At 37.2% G+C, this 23700-nt stretch overlaps 1 protein-coding gene across 8 annotated transcripts in view; it reads right to left on the reverse strand.

Moving 5' to 3' along the window:
* The window catches only part of LOC101735366 (ran-binding protein 10), a 49593-nt gene extending 26862 nt beyond the window's left edge, over window positions 1–22731 (reverse strand). For 2 of the 8 annotated variants that reach the window (XM_062674126.1, XM_012688734.4), the window contains exon 1: window positions 22491–22731. In XM_062674126.1, coding sequence (XP_062530110.1) covers window positions 22491–22704 — 214 coding nt within the window. In that variant the 5' untranslated portion in view covers window positions 22705–22731. Of the gene's footprint in view, window positions 1–7071; window positions 7138–22490 lie in introns of all 8 variants that reach the window. The other 6 variants (XM_038017832.2, XM_038017834.2, XM_038017833.2 and 3 more) reach the window with 6 other exon arrangements.
* Between the last annotated feature and the right edge of the window lie 969 nt (window positions 22732–23700).

A 23700-nucleotide genomic window follows, 5' to 3' on the forward strand; every position in this document is an offset into this window, starting at 1 on the left:
GCCCATGGACTTCAGCAATGCCAGGGGCAGAGCCAAGCCGCTGCCTACCGCAAACATCTGCAATTTGCATCTAATTTATCTATGTATTTACTGTAGGCTTTTGGCTATTACTCCGGTTGCTCCTATTACTATTGGTACTATTTCTGTGTGTGTTTTCCATAATTATTATATTTTACAACGTATTGAATTATGATTTTATTATTAAGTTAAAATAATTATTTTTTCTATGTTCCGTAACACGCAGACGCAACTGTCAAGCTATATGATAATTATTATTGTCGATAGACGTAGACGAGCCGGCGGCTGCGACCAAGCAAGCGGCCATACGTTTTTATGTACCTAAAAGTGTTTTATTACGCCAGGATGTGTGTATATGTTTTGTTTATGAACTCTTTAGTCTGTGTAATTCTGTAATCATGTTGATGCTTGAGCCTCTGATAATGAGGAGAAGTCGGTGTGTGAAAACTATGATTAATATGTTTTGTTTGTGGGCTTAACATTATTTATAGGTTATGTCCGTTTTGGTCTAATTACTTGAAAACCCGGTTAGTTATGGGGAAGCGAACACTTTTATTCGATAATATATAAATAAAGATTTATTGTGCAACAAGTTTAGACGGAATTCCATACATATGTGGTCATTGTCCTTTGATAGTTGTGCCCGGGGTCTGAAGTATAATAAGCCCCGGTTTAAAATGCGGAATACATTAAATGAGAAGTCAGTAATCGGAGCGATAAAAGATGTGTAACACGCGATTCAATAGAGTGATACAAATACATAACAGTTCACGGTACACACTGGCTTTCATTTGTTATGCCCCTCGCGTTGCTGACGTCCATGATGAGCTTGATGATGATGAGCAACAGTATCTGCTCATCATCGGGTGGCCCGTATGCTCGTTAACCGAAAATGGCTAGCTAAAACGAGGTCATTGGCGAGGTGATTCATTGATTCTTTTTTTAAATTATTTTTTCTGTATAACATGTTATTTTACATATTTTTTTCTTGTTGTTTTTTTAAAATGTAATAAAACAACGAGATTTTTATGCAACGCAAGAAAAAGGTCAATATATATATATATATATATTTATATAGTTATAGTTATTATATACTTTAAACAGTAATATATACAAGTGTATATTGAGCCCAACTATAAAAACAGTAAGCTCTGTTTTGTTATTCTGGTGATTCAACAGATATCATCAGGATATTAAGATAAAACAATATATTGTGACCAGTCTTCTATGCGTATGCAAATTTTTAAGCATCTTTGAAGTTGCTTTGCGTGTTGAAACATTCCGTCACATAGATCATACAGGTCAAATAAGAACGCGTTAAAAATGCTACTTTGTAAATGGTTGTGAATTCATCTCGATTGTTCTAATCACATTAATCTACCATAAAACAATTTCGCATTTCAGTTCCATGGGCACGATATCTGTTATTCATAAAGCTGCTTTCAGACTACGCTATACTACAGTACCATATAGTATTGCTATACACGCTGCTGCGTGTACTTAGCCAATAATATATAGTACAGTACAGCGTGAACGTGTCCATACAATGTATGGTGCACGATATTGTTGGGCTATGAGCTATATACTATCTATATTATAGCGTAGTCTGAAAGCAGCTTAAAGCTGACCGACACTGCATAAGCGCGGCGGCTTTCGGGCTTCCGTTTTGCACTAACAACCAGCACAGGGCGAGCCATGAGTCACGTGCGTCTTACTATACAAATTGATTGAACAAAAATAGGTTTCTTTACGAAAACAAAAAAAAGACGTTTTGCTTTGGACTGACCATTTTTATACAAGTATTAACGTTTTTTTTTTATTGTCCTTGTAGGCAGACGAGCATACGGCCCACCTGACGGTGAGTGGTTACCGTCGCCCATGGACTTCAGCAATGCCAGGGGCAGAGCCAAGCCGCTGCCTACGTCATACGAAAACTGAACGTTAAGACGATTACTGGCACTACAACGTATGAACGTTATCGATCCAAAACAGGAAATACCATTAAAGTTATCGCAGCGCAAGATTAATCATAATTCTATTAAATGAATTGTACTAATGCGAACGTTCCCATCGGGTGTTCTCAATAATATACCTACCCTGCAAATTAAAAAACTTCAACGATTTTTCTGCATTTCATCTATATACACGTATTAATACGTGAAGCAAAAACTGTGCTTTTTTTTTTATTGCTTAGATGGGTGGACGAGCTCACAGCCCACCTGGTGTTAAGTGATTACTGGAGCCCATAGACATCTACAACGTAAATGCGCCAACCACCTTGAGATATAAGTTCTAAGGTCTCAAGTATAGTTACAACGGCTGCCCCACCCTTCAAACCGAAACGCATTACTGCTTCACGGCAGAAATAGGCAGGATGGTGGTACCCATCCGCGCGGACTCACAAGAGGTCCTACCACCAGTAATTACGCAAATTATAATTTTGCGGGTTTCATTTTTATTACACAATGTTATTCCTTCACCGTGGAAATCAATCGTAAACAATTGTTGAGTACGTATTTCATTAGAAAAATTGGTACCCGCCTGAGATTCGAACACCGGTGCATCGCTCAACACGAATACATCGGACGTCTTATCCGTTAGGCCACGACGACTTCAAACCCTTTGTTACGAAAATTCCGCGGACGGAGGAGTATTACTTAAAGAGAATATAGAGAAGGAGTGCAGAATGTTAATATTTATTTAAATTTGCATAAAAAATACATTGAATCAATAAAAAAACATTACACACACTGCTAGGGTTCGTGCGAGTACCAATAATATCCTGATGGTTATAGGTAATAAACCCGAATGTGCTGTTTTGAGACACTGGGTTGATATACATACCCATATATATACCTGGTGCCTCAAAGCAGCGCAGATTTATGAATTAAATGTTTAAATGTTTTTTAATTGCTAATTTTAATTTTAATTTTAATTTTACTAACATAGTTCTAAATATTATTCTACTTACAACATATGGACTTAAGAGGGTCTGAATTAAATGAATTTTATTTTATTTATTTATTTTACTACCATGTATTTGACACAAACGTATATATTATGTATTTACTCTTTGTTTATTGTCAAACTTTTGTTAAAGTTGCGGGCAAATTGAGAATAGATTAATATTGGTTGTCTTTAATATTATTTGTTTGTCTTGGCGAAATCTGTGATTATAGAAATATAATAATCTTTGACAATAGAATCATAACAACGTTCAATATTCTAATTTCAATTATAGTCGAATTTCGACTATGGGGCACCACTAGCACTATTTAATATGTCATATAGAGCGAGCCGTAGGGCACAAGGCAAAAAAATGTATTAACATTTTTCAAATCGGAATTCACGACGGTGATATACATAATTTGTGACCACGCTTTATCGCACAGGTGCTAACATACAAGCAAGCTGTTCAAACCAAACTTGCGAGTATTGTTAACAACGTCAACGTACTGTGCCATCGGAGTATCCAACGACCACTCGTCAACAACAAGGCATCGCCAACCGACCGAATAATAAAATGTGAAACGCGCAAAACTTATTCCTTTGCGTATTATTGGCAGTAGTATTTTGAGCACTCAACAATTTGCCTGAGTCAGTCGCGAAACAATCATTCGTTCCCATTTAAAAGGACTAGCCATTTTAACATTCATAATTTAAGATTCACGCCTCAAGTTAAGTGGCAACCAGTAGAACACAAACACTCAAGAACTAATGCATCTGATAGAATGGAAAACTAAAATTTTTAAGAAAATTTGAAATACAAAAAGAAGATAAATGTCTGGAACATTCGCTGAAAATCAATTTATGCATTGAAAGTAAACGCTTGAAAAGGCACGGGTACAGGCATGCATAGCTCTGTCTAGTGAAACACACATCTGCTAGGCCAAAAGGTTCTTTCCAATCACAGATTAAGGTTATTGACGGTCGAAGTTCCCTATAAGTCTCTACAAAGAACACAAAAGGAAAATACGTGGCTTACTTGACTTAATGACATGTGAAACTATGTATACAGGTTATCTGTGTTAATTTTATTTTTTATTATAAAAAAACAATCGAAAACATGCCTTCATATATCTTTTTCTATACCTACATTTTATTTTTATAGATATTTGAGGCAACGGTTTCCCTCTTACATCCCAGTTAGACAATACGTTACAATGAACGTGTTTATTATGCATAGCCTTCAAGGCAATCTTTCCATTACCACCCACACAAGATGCTGTACAATTTTTACAAAAAAATACTAGAGGTGTTATAGAAATAGTAACGGTAATAGAAATGATTTATTTTCCTGTAAATACACATTGACTAAAGGCCTATTTAATGTAATGGCTACTACAATACAATAAAGGCAATAAAGCCTCTGCATTTATTTTGTTTTCTTACTTAGAATCCTCGTTTGGTAAAAGACATTTAAAGCTCAGAAATATCGTTAAGCACAATTCTTCGCTGAACTTAAACAAAGACTTGAGGATATACTGTAAATGCAACACATAAGAAGCAATCGGTTCCAGATAAAGCTGACATACATTGTTTCGATGACGACTAAAAATACAAGAAGACTGGTAAATTCATTCTTTTCGGCCGTCTGCTCAGAGCATTTGTGGTCCCGCTTAATCCGGGAGTACACAAGGGTGAGTACATATTATATTGTAGAAGCTATGTGTATAGTAGGGATTATTTTGGGGACAGAAAATTAGCTGGTCTTTAAACAAATTAAAGTGAAATTAAACAATCATAATAATAATTAAAAATAATTTGACGGTTTAATCTCACGCCTTTTATTGTCATTTTATTATTTCCGACGTTTCGCATACATTCAGTAAAAAAACTATCGGGAATGGATGATTTGTTTATTAGGTCTAAGCTTTTTTTTTATTGCTGTTAAATTGGCACAACTGTTTTCTATTTTGGCGCGAAATTTGAGTTACATCTGTTCCCTAAATTAAATTCAGTGCTGTTTTTAGTATAATCACATCTAGTGTGTATTGCGAGGTTCATAATGGACGAAAATATCGAACAAAGAATTTATCTAAAATTTTACATCATCAATGGAACTTCGTATTCGGGGTCACTGAAAATGTTACAAAGGGCTTGCGGTGAATCGACTTTATCAAAAACACTCGCTTATGACTGGCACAAAGCGTTTAAATGCATTAGAGATATGGATGAAAGATTTGCCTCGCTCTGGTAGGCCACCAACCTCTGCTATTGTCTTTGAAAATCGCTATATCTTGCGCTCGGAATTCTTGCCGGAAGATCAAAAAGTTCATACTGAATCTCATTTAAGCGTTATGCGGTGTTTAAGAGAGCAAATCCAACGAAAAAGACCCGATTCGTGGAACGGATAATCTTGGATTTAGCACCAAAATAATGCGCCTTCGCAAAATGGTGATAAGTTAAATTGGGTGAATAACTAACATTTTATGTATCTTCTATGATCTTTTCTTGGTACTTTCTTCACAATCGTCCATTACGACGAAAACTGCCAATGAAGCGGAGGCAGGTGCAGAAATTTATTTTCTAGTCTATTTCTATCGTCAACTTTATTAGTCTAGAGTAAAGTATTGTAAGGTATTCGACACATCAGAATCGTATTATACAATGACAATAAAAAAGTGAAATTAAACCCCAAAATGTATAAAATATTTCTACAAATCGCGAGAGCCGATGAAAATATTAAGTTATAATTCCAGAACTTCATATTCCTACAAGCTGTTCAGTGCAATTATGGTTGTCGTCCACTTATGGCCACGTCCACGGATGGCATGAGGTGAAGCAAAATGGTGTAACAAGCTGTGGAGACGAACAAACGCGTTTTAGGGACATGACTGAACAATAGCCGTGGCGGGTTTCGCTGGAATTAATTTCGATAAAGCGGCACGACATGAGAACCCTCTTATCGTGGCCGCCGGTAACTACATTCCCGATCCTGCGGACAGAATGGAAAGCACCGGTCATCGTTCTCGTCGAACCCGTCGCTTGCGACGAAGGGCTCGACGAGTAAATTAACCCTCAGACACAGCCCACTGAGTTTCTCGCCGGATCTTCTCAGTGGGTCGCGTTTCCGATCCGGTGGTAGATCCTGCGAAGCACGGCTCTTGCTAGGGTTCGTGTTAGCAACGTCGTCAGGTTTGAGCCCCGTGAGCTCACCTACTAGTTAAGGTTACGCTGAAATAGCCTCTCGAGGCTCTCAGCTAGGTAGGACAAAAAAACTGGAATTATATTACAGAGTAAAAGGAATATGTTATTGGCGTTAATAAACAGCTCGTTGCCAGCCAACGAAGGCACTCGGTCCAGTCCTGTAACGGTAACGTAGCTCTAGCCTGGGGCACTGAAAGAGATCTGAAGTTTGATAACCGAATTCACAAATATCTGAACAATGAACGAATGAGGCTAAATCCAAACGCTCTGTTCTGAGTCTGTGTTACAATTACAAAATTAACTATCTCTCTACACTCAATACAATAAACCAGGTGGCGCACAAGTTAGCTAACCTGATTAGGCACGTTTGCTTAACAAGTTAATAGAAATTATTACATAATAAGTGAAGGTTTACGTGAAAGTGTTTACGTTTACGTGAAAGTATTTCAATCAAACACAGAACTAAGAATATGGTGCAAGTATAGGACGTTAGCGCCGGAAAATTTGTAGTAGTTTTCGGAAACTTTTGTGCGCTTTATTTGTTTAGTACCTAACTTAAAAAAAAAATTCCCTACCTTTTACTTGAAACTGGCATAAAGTTAAAACTATTGCCAAAAAGAAAAAAAAAAAGAACTTAAAAAACATTCCTAATCAGGACGCAAGTCTAGGGCAAAGGGCTATGTTCAGCAATCAAAATTGTTATAGTTCATAGGATCGTAACTACAAGAAAAATAAAATTAGATAATTACAACATTGAATAAGCACACACAGACAAAATAACGATTTATTGGCTGCTAACCTATTATTATCTTTACTGGTTTAATGATCTAAGGTTATTGTGAAACACTCAGGAAATTATTATCACTAACACAGTAAGGACGAGATTAATAGTTTGTAACATACGATACATCCAAAGGCGTAAGTGGAGGTATGGCAGGTGGGGTCTCCGTCCCGGGCCCTGCGTGCCACCTTACAACAAATAGAGAAAACCACCCGTTAAAATTAAAAATCTGGCTGGGCCCATACACACCACTTACGCTTCTGTATGCCCTGCGTTCGTCCGAGCTGTTTCAGCAACTTTTGGGCCTCTTGTTTGAATGTGAACGATCAGATCTACGATCAGATCTAACTACATTTCAATAGTTTGTGTAAATAGGTGAATTTACATCCAGTCTTTGACACTGGAAATTGAATCCTAACGCCCTAGTTCGACAGATGGAATAACATTGAAATGACGGCAAGTATACCCTTAAACCTCAAGCCAAAGGGATACTTGACGCTAAAATTTCAATGTGGAATATAAAAACTGGATTCAGACTAATAGTACGGACCTTATTTCTGACGAAAAGCACTCATTTGTTCCCGTTCTAAGGGTAAGATAAACGTTATTACAAATGTACTTGAGATGCCGACCATATCTTAAGATAGGCGGTAGTATTCGCGTTATCTACCAATTATACCTTTTCATCATCCTACCAATTATATGGGGACCTTAACTCACTTCTATAAAGCGTTCACATTCAACAGGGACCCGATGCGATATTCAAAGGCTGAATTGCCAAAGTAATAACGTTCGTTACAACTAACATAAGCATGCAACCCTGTATGACGTCACACGAGCGTTAAAAAGCATAGTGGTGTTATGGAGCCGAATATATACTAGACAAGATAGAACTATTAACTACAATAGTTTTTCATATCAGCACACATTAGGGCAATCCATAAAGAATCCAAATACACTGCTAACGGGATACCGACACTGAACACTGATTTAGATTCTTCACGTCACGAATATCATTAAAACTGAAAACATAATGCTGGAACTCTCTGAATGGTGTCGTTGCGTCACGTGGGCGAAATTTATATACCCTATGTGGTAATACCGTACAGTGGCATAATAAACGTACATATGACCACTGATTCGATCGTAGTAAGGTAGACATTGGTCCTCGTTACGTATAACATGTAATTTTGTATCGTGAAATTACTGAAGCAAGGTCGGAGCCTCGATTATCGTAGAAACAGTCTGGCCACCCTTTTTTCATTATTAAGAATAATTTCATGATCTTCTCGATCTTGATCGAAATGTAAACTGTTTTGAATAAATTCCGCTATAGCGGCTATAGCGTAGTACCCAGAATTTCCCATCTAAGCTGCAGAGGTCTCCTACTTTGTACTAATAAACTTAACTAAGCAGATTTCAATTTTTTATTACCTACATCGTTTTTTCGTAGCAGAAGTATAAATAATTTAATTTTCTATGATTAAATTTATTTTATTAATACAAATCTGTTGTGTTAACCATTTATGATAATAAATTGCAACGTTTCAAATATTTCAGTGGTCACGCAAATAGACCATAAGTGTTTTAATAATGTCCACAACACGCGAGTGTGAAATATTCACTAAATATTACAAAATCTTAAATAATTTCAGTATTACACAGTATTATGAGTATTTTAATCAAATTCTGTTGACAAATTATAACCACATGTCCCAATTTTTTCCCCTACTTAATCGTTTGTAGCCTAAGGGGCTATCCCAAATTCGCGCGGACGGGTAGGTGAGCTCGCGAACTCAACCTGACAGAATTGCTAACACTAGTGCTAGCAAGAGCAGTGCTTCGCTTAATCAACTACCAAATCGGAATCGCTACCCACTGAGAAGATCTGGCGAAAAATTCAGTGGGTTAGTCCCATTTCAAGCCCTTCCAAATCGCTACACGCCATAAGAAATTCATTAGTTCCGTACCCTGCCTCGAAACTGCGACTCTTCAACCGAGAACCAGACGTGGTATACCGGACATGATCATACTCATAAGTCTGGTTTTTATTGTGACGTCCTTTGTCTGTTGAACTAGTACACAACAATCATCATGATGCGTCGGATATGGGTTTGACCTCGGTAATTACAGATTAGGTCCTTCAATTTGTATTAATAACATTAAAGTCACAAAGTAGATTTTAGCTAAATCTGTATACTCTCCATAGTTTGTTAGTAGGGTGATGCGAACTTCTGCCGCAAATGTGATTTGATATTTGAAAAGTTATTTCAATGCAATTTGTTCTTGTGTATATTATGGAACCACAATAACCTGCGACCAATTAGGCAGTGAATGGCCAATAGCAAAGTGTTTTTAGAATAAATCCCATAATAAGAAACAGAAGGCCATTATCTCCCGGACCAAAGAGAAGGGCAATTAAATAGAGAACGCAAAACCATTTAAGTATTGTAAATGTTGATTATTTGCGAGATGCTTCTTTAGCCCACTCGAGTCTCAAATAAGCCAAGGTATGTCAAAAATCTCAACGTTGGAAAACAGACTGACAAACTCACTTCTAAAATTGCTTTCTACATACGTTCACAAACAAAGGCAATCGATTATGAATTCCCACGTTGACACTATTGAATGCAACGTTAATTAGGCGTAATATGTTCAAATGGGGAAAACACTTTGTAATATAGCTTTAGCAAGATGCACGACATCATTCATTGTTATACTATTGGAATCTAATAGTCTATCACACTTCCCTGTGCATAAATGGCACAGACAAACAGAATACCAATATCTATCTACTCTGTTTGTCATCGGAATTTCTATTATTTTTCTGTTTAGTAGCTATTGGCCATCAATATATGATATAATATAATGAGTAAAAATATTGTCATAGTTTTTTTATCTCTATAACAAAACCAAAAATATATCAAAATCAGGGTGTGTCCAGTCATTATAATCAAATTTCAATTATTTGGCAACCCCTACATACACTAATAAATAACTAATGTCAATATGGCAATCCTCAGTTTAACGATTGGTTTTCATCAAAACAAATTAGATTACTTAGACGATATTGTTTCGTACAGCAGCAGACTTTGAAGGCTGTTTCATTTTTCAAAGATTTATACGTGCACAGCTAATGACTTTATGATGTTTATGATGTAAAGGTGAATAACGCAAATAAGGTATTCGTTCCGAGCAGTTTCAAGCGAATAGGAAGGAAAAAAAACTATACAACAACAGAAAAAAGACAAACTTAATTTTGTTTCGAAGGTTCTCCTTGCTACTCTCTTAATAACAACTGTTTTTTTTATTGCTTAGATGGGTGGACGAGCTCACAGTCCACCTGGTTTTAGTGGTTACTGAAGCTCATAGACATCTACAACGTAAATACGCCGCCCACCTTGAGACATAAGTTCTAAGGTCTCAGTATGGTTACAACTGCTGCCCTACCCTTCAAACCGAAACGCATTACTGCTTCACGGCAGAAATAGGCAGGACGGTGCTACCCGTGCGGACTCACAAGAGGTCCTACCACCAATAATTACGCAAAAAATTGCGCAATTATGTTTAGTCTTTACTGGCCTTTCGAAATAAACAGATAACATTTTTTTAAGTACTTAGCATTGTACCAGCAACTATTCTAATCTATCAGCCCACAGACGTCCGCCTCTGGACATAGGCCTCCCCCAGCGACTAAACCACCATAAACTAACGTTGAACAAAGCCAACATAATGTTAACGACCAGTAATAAAACATTATAGTTACAGGAGCACGTCGACGTGTGACGTTACGTAACGAACTTGACCTGACATTGGCCGAACCGACCTACAAAGACTCGGACAGAAACTAATTTGGCACTGATATTATTAACACGATAACTTACTGCACTGAAAATGATTACAGTGTAGTTGCGAAAGCAAAACACGACATTTCGATCGACCTTTGACTTGAGAGGCAGACCTCCTGTTTCAAGGCTTTTATATTCATCATATCTGATCATCAAGTCATTCTTTGAAACGAGGTTTAAAGTGGCCCTAAATACACAATTCTGAAAAGACACAATGTTAATATAAAAAGAAGTTCATACCAATTAAATAGCCTGTCAAATTTACTGAAAAGAGCAGTATTACAACTTGTGAGTGATCTTGTATGTAATATCGTAAAATCTAAACATTGTGATTTAGCAACGAGATGTCTAAACCAATTAATTGTTTTGCACCTTGTTCAACATATTGTATTGCTAGTATATGCATTTCACTAGAGATGAGCACCTTGTTTATTAGCCTAGGCACTGTTAACAGTTACGCGTAAGAACTGGGTCACAAAGCGTGCAACTTTCACCATCACAGATTCTGGTTGTGCTATTGCACGTGTGGCGGTAGCTATCACAGAACACAAGATATTTGACAGATGCTTGAATCTCGATTACGACATTTTCAAAAGCTTACATATTATATACAAGTTCCGGACCACAACATTCGGACCGCCGGTCTATCGAGCAATATCACCCAATCGGAGGATAATCTGCCTTTTGGCGTTAAACACCCTCACACACGCAATACCTTCCATCTACCTTCTTTCCTGTAGTAGACGAGTTTTTGGTCCACCTGACAGATTGCAACTATTATCAGGTGAGCAGGTTTCAACTATTATCGGGAAGGCTATTGTTGTCTACCTAAATTATATAAAATTGTCCACGTTCCGAGTGTATTACAACAGAAATATGTAAGAGAATGATCCCAATCAGTGCCCTTCATGCTCTGCCATTACTAAGCACAACCAACAAGGACTGGTCTCAAATATTTCTTGAAGTAGGACATGTCAACACGTTAGAAACACCAGGGTTATTTAGGAAAACATCAAAATATAAATCTTACTTTTTGCATATATTTGTTAAGTACCTACAGAAACGACACGCGAGTTGAATTATTGACCACTTGCGTGAATGCCAAGCGACTCAAAACTTTAGGATTTCAACAAACTCAGCAGCTCTCTGAGCTAAATTAGATAGCATATTATCTTTTAAAATAAAGAAAAAACTACTTAACTAATCTATAGATCGAAATTAACCAACAGAATTGACTAGATTATTGAAATGGGTACAACGTAAATACACACTGAGGAACTTTACTAGCACTTCCACTTTAATTTAAATAATTTTAAAATACATTCAAACGTAAGCTTTAACACAAAGAGCATAAGACACTAGCAAATGAACTACGTCGCTAAATTCATTTAGATATACAAGGCCAACGAAGTATGTTTATGGTAAACTGCACTTTATACCACAGTCATTAGTACTATTTTAGATTGTGTTTAGAATAGAGTGGGTTCAGCACGTGGCAAGCCGACACGGGCTTGACCCAGTTAGCGGATGCACCATTTCGTCCCTGTTGCGAAGGCCCTTTTACGTTCATTTTACGTTTAGAATAAAGTCTTTGTTCTCGATCAAGTTAGTAAAAGCACAATAGCATCGTTTTATTAGCTTCCACCTGGTTAGCTACTGATAGGCTACCGGAGCTAAGAGAAAACGTGACGTGACTTGAGATACGAGTTTAAAGTCTCAGTTCTATTGTTTAACGGCTATCCCACTCTATGAACTAAAATCACAATTATTTCGGAGCATAAATAGGCAGAGCCCATAGGAATAACATGCAGAGCCAAAAATAGCATTAACGGAGAGAACGCGTAGGATTAACAATGTCTTGTTGGCAAGTATTCTTAAACTCACTTCACACCGTCAACCGGAAACCCAGCATTTAATCAGGACTTATCCGACAAAAATGATACCTGGTCTTATGTACATTCGAAACGCGCTGAAACTGTAACCGAAGTCACTGCGTAATATTAACAAAAAATAATTTAAACGATTCTAAATAACATTAGTCCAAGATTGAAACCATGTTTACGAACTTGATTCTTGAAGCTTGGCAGAATGCCTTGATAACTGTGCCATTCCGGTATAAACGTAAATTATTAATCGCGTCACGCTGTTTACTGGACCGTATCTTTGGCCAATTGCTTGTTTGCAAGATGTTGCCAAGCGCAGCATAATACAGATACGGCAAGCTGTGAGATCGCACAGTAGCTACCTGTGTCTTCTTGTACCGATTGAGGTTGAGTTAACAGTCAACGTTAACAGTCAAAGGCGATTGCATGCAGCAGAGATGCGAATGTTGCGATGGATGTGTGGAGTAACGAGAATGGATAGAATACGGAATGAATATGTTAAAGAAAGTCTGAAAGTGGTACCTGTGACAGAGAAGCTGAGAAGTGCGCGTTTGGGATGGTATGGACGGATATTGTGATGAGACGAAATGAAAATGAAGTTGGTAAGAGAATGTTAACTATGAATGTGGAAGGATATAGAGGAAGAGGTAGACCTAAGAAGAAATGGATGGATTGCGTGAAAGACGATACAGGTAAGAGGGGAGTGAGCGAAGAAATTGTATATGATAGAAGAGTATGGAAGGAGAAAACATGTTGCGCCGACCCCAGGTGACTGGGAGAAGGGCAGGATAATGATGATGATGAATGATTAACAGTCAACGCTAACTTCGATTTAATATCTCATTGGAGAACTCAATTGTGCCACGAAATTTATAAAGGATACCAAGAAATAAATGAATAAACGCAAATAAACTAACTTTACAAGGTGACGCTATGCGGAGAGCAACCTTTATTAAATCAAGACATCGATACTCACTGCACAGACTAGCGATAGAATTGGATTAGCAATACTTAGGCGAGGGATTATTTTTTATTGCAAAAAGATCTCTATTTCTTTATAGTCAACTCGAGTGGCTGATCATGGATATGGATGCAAATCTCGAACTTGGCTCAAGAGTTGGTATACGACTAACAGGTGAGCTTGTCGTATAGGAAAAATCGAAACTCTCTTCCTCCTGGAAATCGGACCTCTTGTGAGTCCGCACGAGTAGGTACCACCATCCTGCCTATTTCTGCCGTGAAGCAGTAATGCGTTTCGGTTTAAAGGGTGGCACAGTCCTTGTAACTATACTGAGACCTTAGAACTCAAGGTGGGTGGCGGCATTTACGTTGTAGATGTCTATGGGCTCCGATAACCACTTAACACCAGGTGTGCTGTGAGCTCGTCCACCCATCTACGCAACAAAAAATAAATAAATAAAACTATTAAAGTCGGGGGCAATAAGTAACAATATAATCCACCGTAGTTTTTCACCGATTGCCATTCATTCTTGTATCAACATCTCGAACTCGCCCTTCGCTAATTCCGACCCTACCAGGAACACCTAATATTCGCCGGAAGACAAAGGAGGTACTTACGTATTGTACACCAATCCCCCTATTCATTTTAACATTAAATTTAATTGTAGCCCTTCCCAGTCTGTCCACAGAGTATGACCCTAGCATGAGTCATTGCCCCGGAGGTTCACGTAAATAGGACATCGGTGCATTAAGTCAGGTATAGAAGCGATTCTTTGTGTGTATGTGACGCTTACATTAGACAAAGGAAAAACAAAGGGAATATCGCAATACTTTGATCTAAATATGGCGCGTGTCCGTTCCTAGCGAATATCCGTACATTCCAAAGCTGTTATTGATTATATACATTTTTAGTTTCATTTTGTTTGTACTTTTAATAATACTTGTGTTCGCCCGCGTGGTTGAAATTCGATCGAAACATTTTTCCTTACATAAATAAATAATAGTTTAAAAAAATGATATCAGTAGTTATAAATATTTTATGAACAGATATGAGTAGAGGGGTTATTTTGATAATATCCTGAAAAGCACCCCACGCTTTTTTTACAATAGAATAATTTTTTTTACATTATTTTTAATTGTAATTTATTAAAAAAAATATCTATTTTTTAGTTGGATTTTCTATAAAAGCGTATTTTGTTAGTTTTTTTTAAACAATTATTTATTTTTCATTTTTAGTTTAAATTCAATTTTTTCAATATATTTTTTTAAATATTGAATTGTCATTGGTCTTTAATAAGTATACCAAATTTCGAGTTAATCCGACGTTTTGAAGGAGGTCAAAATCATGTTCAAGGATTCCGTTACATACTAACATACATACGTCTGAAGCCAATAAAAGCGCATTACTTAAAAAAGTTTATTTTTTTTAGGTAATAGACCCTTTATAGAACTTCGATATAATAAACGGCAATGCTAATAACGCATTAACCTATGCGCTGTTTACGTCAGCTGGGCATACCGAAGCGGAGTACCCTGACGTGGACGTTTTAATATCAACCGGCAATCTATGCTTTTTTTTATTTTTATTGCTTAGATGGGTAGACGAGCTCACAGCCCACCACATGCTACATGGAAATTAGGGCAAAGAAATATGTAATTTACTCTTAATTGCATTTATTGACCTATTTAGAGTAAATTATATGTAAGTGACTTATAATGTACGAACAGGTTCACGGACCGTTTAATATTAAGGGATTACCAGAATTAAAATCTGTTCCGAAATAAATAAATTATTAACATTTATATTTCGTGATAAACAGATCTTATTATATTGAATATTGACGTCAACGCACAAGACGCGTCATACAAATACTCGCGTTTTTATGGGAAAAGAGACAGAGCATACTCACAAACTTTAAAAGGTTTATGTCTCAGAAGCTCGTAAATAGATTTCAATTATATCTTCAAGACAATCGTTGTATTTATTGACCACACCACTTAACACCAGCTGGGCCGTGAGCTCGTCTGCTCATCTGTAGCAATAAAAAAAACAAATTGTTTGTGATTTTAGCGAATGACCCTCGGAAATTATCGACCAACTTATGATGTACTATTCTATGGTAACTTATTTCAAGGCATCACCAGCAGTATCATGTTTTATATTTCATTTGTATAACGGTATATATAATATTCACCGACAATCACAGTCCGTGACCACGAAGTTAGTGAAACAATGGAAACATTATTAATTATAACGCGAAAATATATCTTATATCTTTAAACGAGTATATAAATATATATATTTTTTTTATTGGCCTTGTAGGCAGACGAGCATACGGCCCACCTGATGGTGAGTGTTTACCGTTGCCCATGGAGTTCAGCAATGCCAGGGGCAGAGCCAAGCCGCTGCCTACCGCAAAATAATAATAAAATAATAATCTGAAACTTGGAAACGGCTCCAACGATTTTCATAAAATTTAGTATACAGGGGATTTCAGCTACGATTTATATTTTCAGAAAATGTTGTTTTATTCGTGTTTTCAGTAATCAACTTTATCGATAATTTCGATGTTTTCTTTAAATAACCACCAGTTCATATTTTTATTATTATTCTGTCTGTAAGATCGAAAAATATTAATTAATCATATTTCACCATTTTATCAATATGTAATTCGTATTTAAATATAATTTCTAAAAAACACAATTTATCAAAAAAAAAATGCGTGCAAAGTTGGGTCATTCAGGTATTATTATTATTATTACACGAGAACAGAACATGTTTTAATAAATGCAGTTAGTTTTGAGAGCGGTCACTCCCAATGTCCAATGTCCCTCGCCATGCTGCTGTACGTAATCATTGAAATCAATAGCGCAAAAACGACGTAAGCCTCCGTGCGCGAACCTATCAAACGCAGAGCGAGTTTGATCGGTTGGCGCAATCATACGTGCCCGGTTACACAGTGCAATACGTATGTACCAAGCGCACAAATATTCGCAATCATAACAATCTGATAGCCTCGACACAGGCGAGGTCCGGTGAGGCTATTATTGTTGGTTCTGTTAATTTATGTTCATTAAAGAAATAAATAAAAAAATAGGAATGAACTTTACTGGTGTTAGGGCCTCATGTGAGTCCGCGCGGGTAGGTACCACCACCCCGCATATTTCGGCCGTGAAGCAGTAATGCGTTTCGGTTTGAAGGGTGGGGCAGCCGTTGTAACTACACTGAGACCTTTGAACTGATATCTCAAGGTGGGTGGCGCATTAACGTATTAGATGTCTATGGGCTCCAGTAACCACTTAACACCAAGTAGGCTGTGAGCTCGTCCACCCATCTCAGCAATAAAAAAAAGAAAAAAGAACATGCAGGCTGTACCCTTGCATATTTCTGTCCGTCTATTCTTTTATCATAATCATCACTTATTATTGCACTAAATGAGTGAAAGTAGTTCTCTCTCAATATACCCGTCACTCAGCCCAGTCTCCGTAAATTCTCAATCAATCCTACCAAATGTCGTATACCAACAGAAGTAACCACAGACTCTATTGAACTTTGGCGAATAAGGGAACAAGGCAAAAGGCTTTGTCTTCCAGAAACTTTCTTCATAAGTAGTCTGTGCAAATGGAATTGTTTTATTAAATTTAGCTCCAGATACCTACGACTAAAAAGAAAACTATAGAAAAAGTTAAAAAGTAACTTTTGGGGTGTCTGCGCTTCTGTAAACTTTTAATATCAGGCTACGAGACAACTGGTGAACATGCAAAATTTGCATTAACATATCTATCTATATATACAACCCAATCCCATCCCGATCCCAACTATAACATTCCTTTAAAACCGCTGTAGGCGGAAATTGAAAATGCACATGTGCATCGTACAAATACGACGGAGTGCAGTAACCGAGGGTATTCAACCAGAGGGCAGTGGGTTCGTTAACTGGTCCGGCGGTCATTACCCCGTATGTCAGTCATTCGGAGCTATTGCACTTCAACTGTTATGTTGTAAACTCGTATGGTACGAGTTTCCGTCTCTTTTGTAAGCTGTTAACTGTCCACGAATCACTGATATTCAGATTTTAGACACCTGACAAAAGGCCGGAGTCTCCATTGCATTGTAACAGCAGCTTTCAGACCAACCAAACCGAAATGCACAACTGTTTCAGTGCATTGGTAGGACGATGGTACGTACCGGTGCGGACTCACAATATGCCCTACCAACCATAGTAATTACGAAAATCAATAATGTTACAGAATTAGGTTTTTAGTCGCATTCTATGGTAAATAGAAAAATTATTTCCTAGAAATGGAAAATTTAATTTAAAATAAATCAGATTATGAACCCAGAATTGAAGGCTATTTAGTCTATATTGAAATGTTTTGGCCTTAACCTTGGATCCCCGAAAACTTTGTAAGCTCAGTCAAAGTGAGACGAGGCACCTTTCAGTGTCCTCCAGGACGAGACGAATCACAGAATATAACGTTAAATATATTTATCTGAAGGCTGAATTTGGATCTGACCTTTCTTTTATTTCGGTTGTATTCGGTCAATTAGATTACGTATTCGTATTAGAGACACTCTGACTATCCCCGGTCGTCAATTCTCAATATTTGATTTAGAAATATCTAAATTACGAGCTTAAACTTAATTTTATCAATTTAATAGGACCTGTATCGCTCGGGGAATGTTAGCTTTTCCTGATTGACGATCAACGGCTTGTTGCTGTATGTAATTTTCACATACAGTGATCATTTAGTGAAAAGGAGGCCACACATAAGAGCTAGAAACTCTTAAATATAACTTATTAGCGGACTTAATGGCACGAAGTTGTATTGAATCGGACTGACACCGAGATCAAGAAATATTATATACACTCACACAGATTCTTAACAATGACCAGACCACCGACCAAAAAAACACGACAGATCATCACCCCACGAAACTAACAACATCTAAATCTAGTAAAAGTATTTTTCGAAGTGGCGATTTGATTCTTATCCCTTAATTTATTTCAAATACATTAATACATTCAACCTAAATTAATCTCGCCCACTTTTCAGTTAAGATAATAGTGTATTTCACTTAACTAATTTCTTCTAAGTTCAGTGAATGTTGTCAGTTACAGGCGCAGTATTTCAAGGAAGTGCATTAAATTTAAATTGAGACAACAAAGGTTTGTTGCACCCCCCAGGGTCTATGGCCGGGGTCTAGACAGGGCCGGGCGAAGACGTGTAACAAGGGAACAGGTTGTCTACCGTCGCGACGCCTTTCGGTCGATAACACAAGAGCTCACCCGGGTTACATTGGTGTATCGACAATTTACAATTGACAAATGGACACAGTGGCGTATAGGTAAGCACCTATCTTTCTAAAGTCATGAAAACTTCATGAACTTACACCGAAAGATAGTTCGGTGAATAAAAGCGTAATTGAGCGGTGGGTGGTGCAAAGGCAAAGTCGAGGGCAAAATATCTCGCGAACGATCTCCAACACGATGGAGCGACCTCATAAAATCCGTGACTCACGGCAACACAAATGATTGCTCTCACTCTGCGAAACACCGTGCCACATGGCGTCATATCGCGAAAGCATCGGTGTCGCAGGATCCAACTGATGCATGACCACGACCACTCTGTCAAGAGTGTACGACTAGGAAGAAATCGATTTTGCTATTTTACTATTTTCTAACGACTACGATCAGAACAACCAGCACGAGCGGGCTTACCTCTTGTGAGTCCGCGCGGGTAGGTACCACCGCCCTGCCTATTTCTGCCGTGAAGCAGTTATGCGTTTCGGTTTGAAGGGTGGGGGAGCCGTTGTAACTATACTTGAGACCTTAGAACTTATATCTCAAGATGGGTGGCGCATTTATGTTGTGGATTGTGGATTCTATGGGCTCCAGTAACCACTTAACACCAGGTGGGCTGTGAGCTCGTGCACCCATCTAAGCAATAAAAAAAAACCGGCAATCGCTTAACGGTAATATACCACTGAACTACAAATACGAGTAGTAATTTAAAAATTTGCAGATGAAGATTAAAAGTTTGATCGTCGATACGCCGCGTGGGCGTTCACTGCTACATCGTTTAGTTGGATTAATGACCTAAATCAACTGAACTTAACTCGAACTCATGGCCCGGCGGTAGACCGCAGATTCCAGATTACCATATATACTTCAGTTTCTAATTCTCATAAACCATATCGGCCGGGGCGTAGTAGAACAATTTCGAAAGTACGACAGTGGCGTAGTCTTTCAAATCACACATTATTTCAAATAGTTTCTCGATAACCACAAAAAAGTGTGGAAATTTTTTACTTGAAATTTCAAAAAGTTCCACAAGAAATATTTATATATAGGTAATTAGTGATTCATACGATAGATAGTACCATAAATACAATTAGAAAAAAGTTGCAGTGTTTGTTTTAAACTCAGTAAATGAATATTTGTTCCTGTAGATATTATCAAGTAGATAAAAACCCTGAAGTATTTAAGAGTATTGGCTACTTTATATATTACAACTGATATGAAGTTTCGGTGACACCCAAGTAAATCCTCGTGTCCAAAATGAATAGCACAAACATCAGTTTGTAGAAAAAATATGTTGTTTATTAACAACTGCTACATAGGTACCCATTTGGAAAAACTTGGCTAATTCAAATTTAGTTAGAAGGCACGATAAAAAATGTACATTATTATATTCTTCAGTTTTCACAGATCTTTGATTGTTTAAACTACGCAGCTCTTATGAAATTTTTTATTGCCTTTGTAGGCAGACGAGCATACGGTCCACGGGATGGTAAATGGTTACCGTCGCTCATGGACTTCAGCAATGCCAGGGGCAGAGCCAAGCCGCCGCCTACCGCTTAATACTCTCCACAAGCCTCGTTTGAAGAAGGACATGTCATAGCGCTCGGGAAACACCGTGGGGGGGGTTTCATTCTAAATCCGAATGGTACGTGGCAGAAAAGATATTTGGAAACGCACTGTCGATAAACGCAGCGGTTTCAGATAATATGGATGAACTCTGCTCCAGTGGCGGGAGGTGTAATGATAAAAAGGAGATAAGGATCATCTCGATTAATCTTTAGAGCTTTCCCCATGAAACATACCGTACAAAACACAGAGAGAACCAAAGTCCCTCTGTAGACCCAGAGTTCCAAGCGATCCGCAAGAATAGGATTATTGAAGATCTGAACAGCCTGTTTCTTTATGGAGTCAAATTGAAGTAGCTGGTATTTTGGAGCCTTGGCCCAGAGGCGGGAACAGTACTCCATGCGAGGCCAGACCTGGGCTTTGTAAAGTGGAAGTCATTGTCCTGGTGTGAAATACTGAATATGATAATGGACAACTCTTTAAAAGTGATTTTAATTATGAAAACCATTTTGAGAATTTATATATTTACACTGTGCTACAGTGTAGTGTAGTTACTTGATAAATAAAGTTGAATATTTATTTTAATTTTTTTATTTGGCATACAGTGTACTTGTGATGTAGTTCTGAACAGAGGTATCTGTCATAGCTGCTTTTTTTGTTATCTATTTGCTGCTAACCCAGGGGGCTATTTAATCTATTCCCAGACGAGTAGGTGAGCTCACAGGCTGAACCTGAGAGAATTTGCAAGAATTTGTAAGAGCAGTGCTTTTCAAAATCTACTAATGGATCGGAATTGTCACTGAGAAGATCCAGCAAGAAACTCATTTGCTGCTTTGGTAAACTTGTTTTGGTAAACTCATATGCTGCTTTGGCACACAGCAGTGGCCAAATTTACATCTGAGGATATCTTAATTGGTCTTTAAGGAGATTAGCAACCTAAAGTAGTTGGCTAGCTTCCGGACTTGAGGATTCAGGATGGCATTCATAAGAACTTTCTCACTCACTTTCAAATTAAGTAGAATTTGAGGATATCAATTTACAGAGAACCATCTTTTAATTGTTTTGTAAATTGAAAATACAAATTGTTTCATGACACATTAGGCATGTCATGTCGTCTCATGCATATCAAGACATAATAAATAACATGATTATAGTTTAATCTCTTTTATTCATCCATATTATAAAAGGCAAAAAGTGACAAAATAACAGCCCATTTGGTGTTGAAGACCACTAGAGCCCATAGATGTTGCAATATTAATCCCACCGCCCTAATTATTAAAATAAAGTTGAAGTCACTTCAGAATTACTTTGAAGTAAGGAAATTTTAGCTTTCAATTATAAAGTTTCATTGCTTTGTGGCACAAATGATGAAGACAGTGGTAAATATATTGGGACTCACAATATATCTTGACACTAAATATTTTACACATTCAAACAAATGATAAAAAAACAAAGAATCTTATTCTTGACTCTACTATAAGTAATGGTGATTTTAATAAGCTGAATGCCTTTTAAAATCGCCCAATGGTATTTTATTGGCAATATTAAGTTTCATCAAGTATCACACATGGTTTCTAGAACGATTAAAGACAAGAAAATATTGCTTTCAATATAATTTTGTCTGCCATTTTACTATCAGTACCAAAGGAGGAGACCTTGCGTGTTAGAACTGTTTTCATTACTAAAAAGTACGTGAATTTGTTTCAACACGATAATTATGAGCCATTTTCTAGCATTTAGCGTAAAATAAAGTAGGTGGTTCGTGTGGTGTTTTTACGAGCTCGTACAATCAGCTGATTTCTTTGTTTGTCTGCCTCAAGCGAACTCGTCATTCAACTCAATATTGTGACACGTCAGGACGCTTACCTATTACATAAACTAGCCTAAACTATCGCCAATCAATACAGGACCCCTTCGATATTCATTGGCGAATCGTATGAAAAATATTAATCTATAAACAAACCTTAGAATTTCTCACCTTTATAATGCACTCGTAGATTATTTTGCGACAGTCCGATGTAGCTGAACTTATCTTTAGTGCTCCACGCACGGGGTAAAGGAGTCTCTTCTTCATTCACATTAGGATAAAGCAATTTTAATCGATCTACAGTATCACTTTGCACTTGATTTTGGGAATCCATAGTTCCCCGTCCACTACCTATCGCAGCCATTTCTGATTTCCGTAATTTCATGTCATCTTTGTGACGTCACAAGCTGCGTTGGAAATGTCATGTAGATGGCAGCATAGTAGAAAGCTTAGTGCTAAAACCGATTTTAACCGAATGTTAACTTCAGGTATCGATTAAAATTTATATTTCCATACGTTTTTTCAACTTTTTGATACAAGTAGGTGGTTGAGCCTACGATACACCTAGTGTTCGTGTAATCCTCAAGACTAAATGGCATAATAAGGGTTATACCTTCAACTCCTTAAAGTGAAACAAATGCGCCTAACTACATAACGCCAAAAATGCAGAAACAGACCATTATACAATTCGTATTATTAAATCACATTCCGTGTGTGCTTTAATTTTTTTATTATCTACATTTCAAAACTATTAGAGTACGGTAGCCTTTTTGCAGCATAGCATTTAGTAATTAGTTTTAAATTAGTTTATTTATTTGGTAGTGATGTGATGCCGATATAAGCAACGCCATCAGTCGTAAAATAGCAAAAACAGATATCGAAATAACTGGAACATCTCTTGAATGCTCTGGAACGTTTCTTCGGTTTCCCAGAACAATTCTTGAATTTAGTTCTATGGGGAATGCTCTGTAAAATTGTAGACGCTATAGTTCTAAGCAAAAGCGAGAAACGGATCAACTAAAAAAAGCAAAGAATTGAATTGTTATAATAAAATTTACTCATAGCTGTCGTAATAATGAAATTGAGTAAATAGTACTTCGGTGAAGAGATTTTATTGATCCCCACAGCCGAACTCGTAACAGTAATTTAATAAAAGACAAAATAAAATCTTGATGACATGTTTTACTGCTCTAAGTTCCTAATATACATATATATTCGATTCATAGTTCACCAAATAATCATCATATTACTTTTATAGATACTGCCAATACTACCATTACTTTTTTTTTACTGCTTAGATGGGCGGATGACCTCATAGCCCACCTGGTGTTAAGTTTTTTTTATTTTTTTATTGCTTAGATGGATGGACGAGCTCACAGCC

Source organism: Bombyx mori, chromosome 19 (genome assembly GCF_030269925.1).
Source record: "Bombyx mori chromosome 19, ASM3026992v2".
Classification (NCBI taxonomy): Eukaryota; Metazoa; Arthropoda; class Insecta; order Lepidoptera; family Bombycidae; genus Bombyx; species Bombyx mori.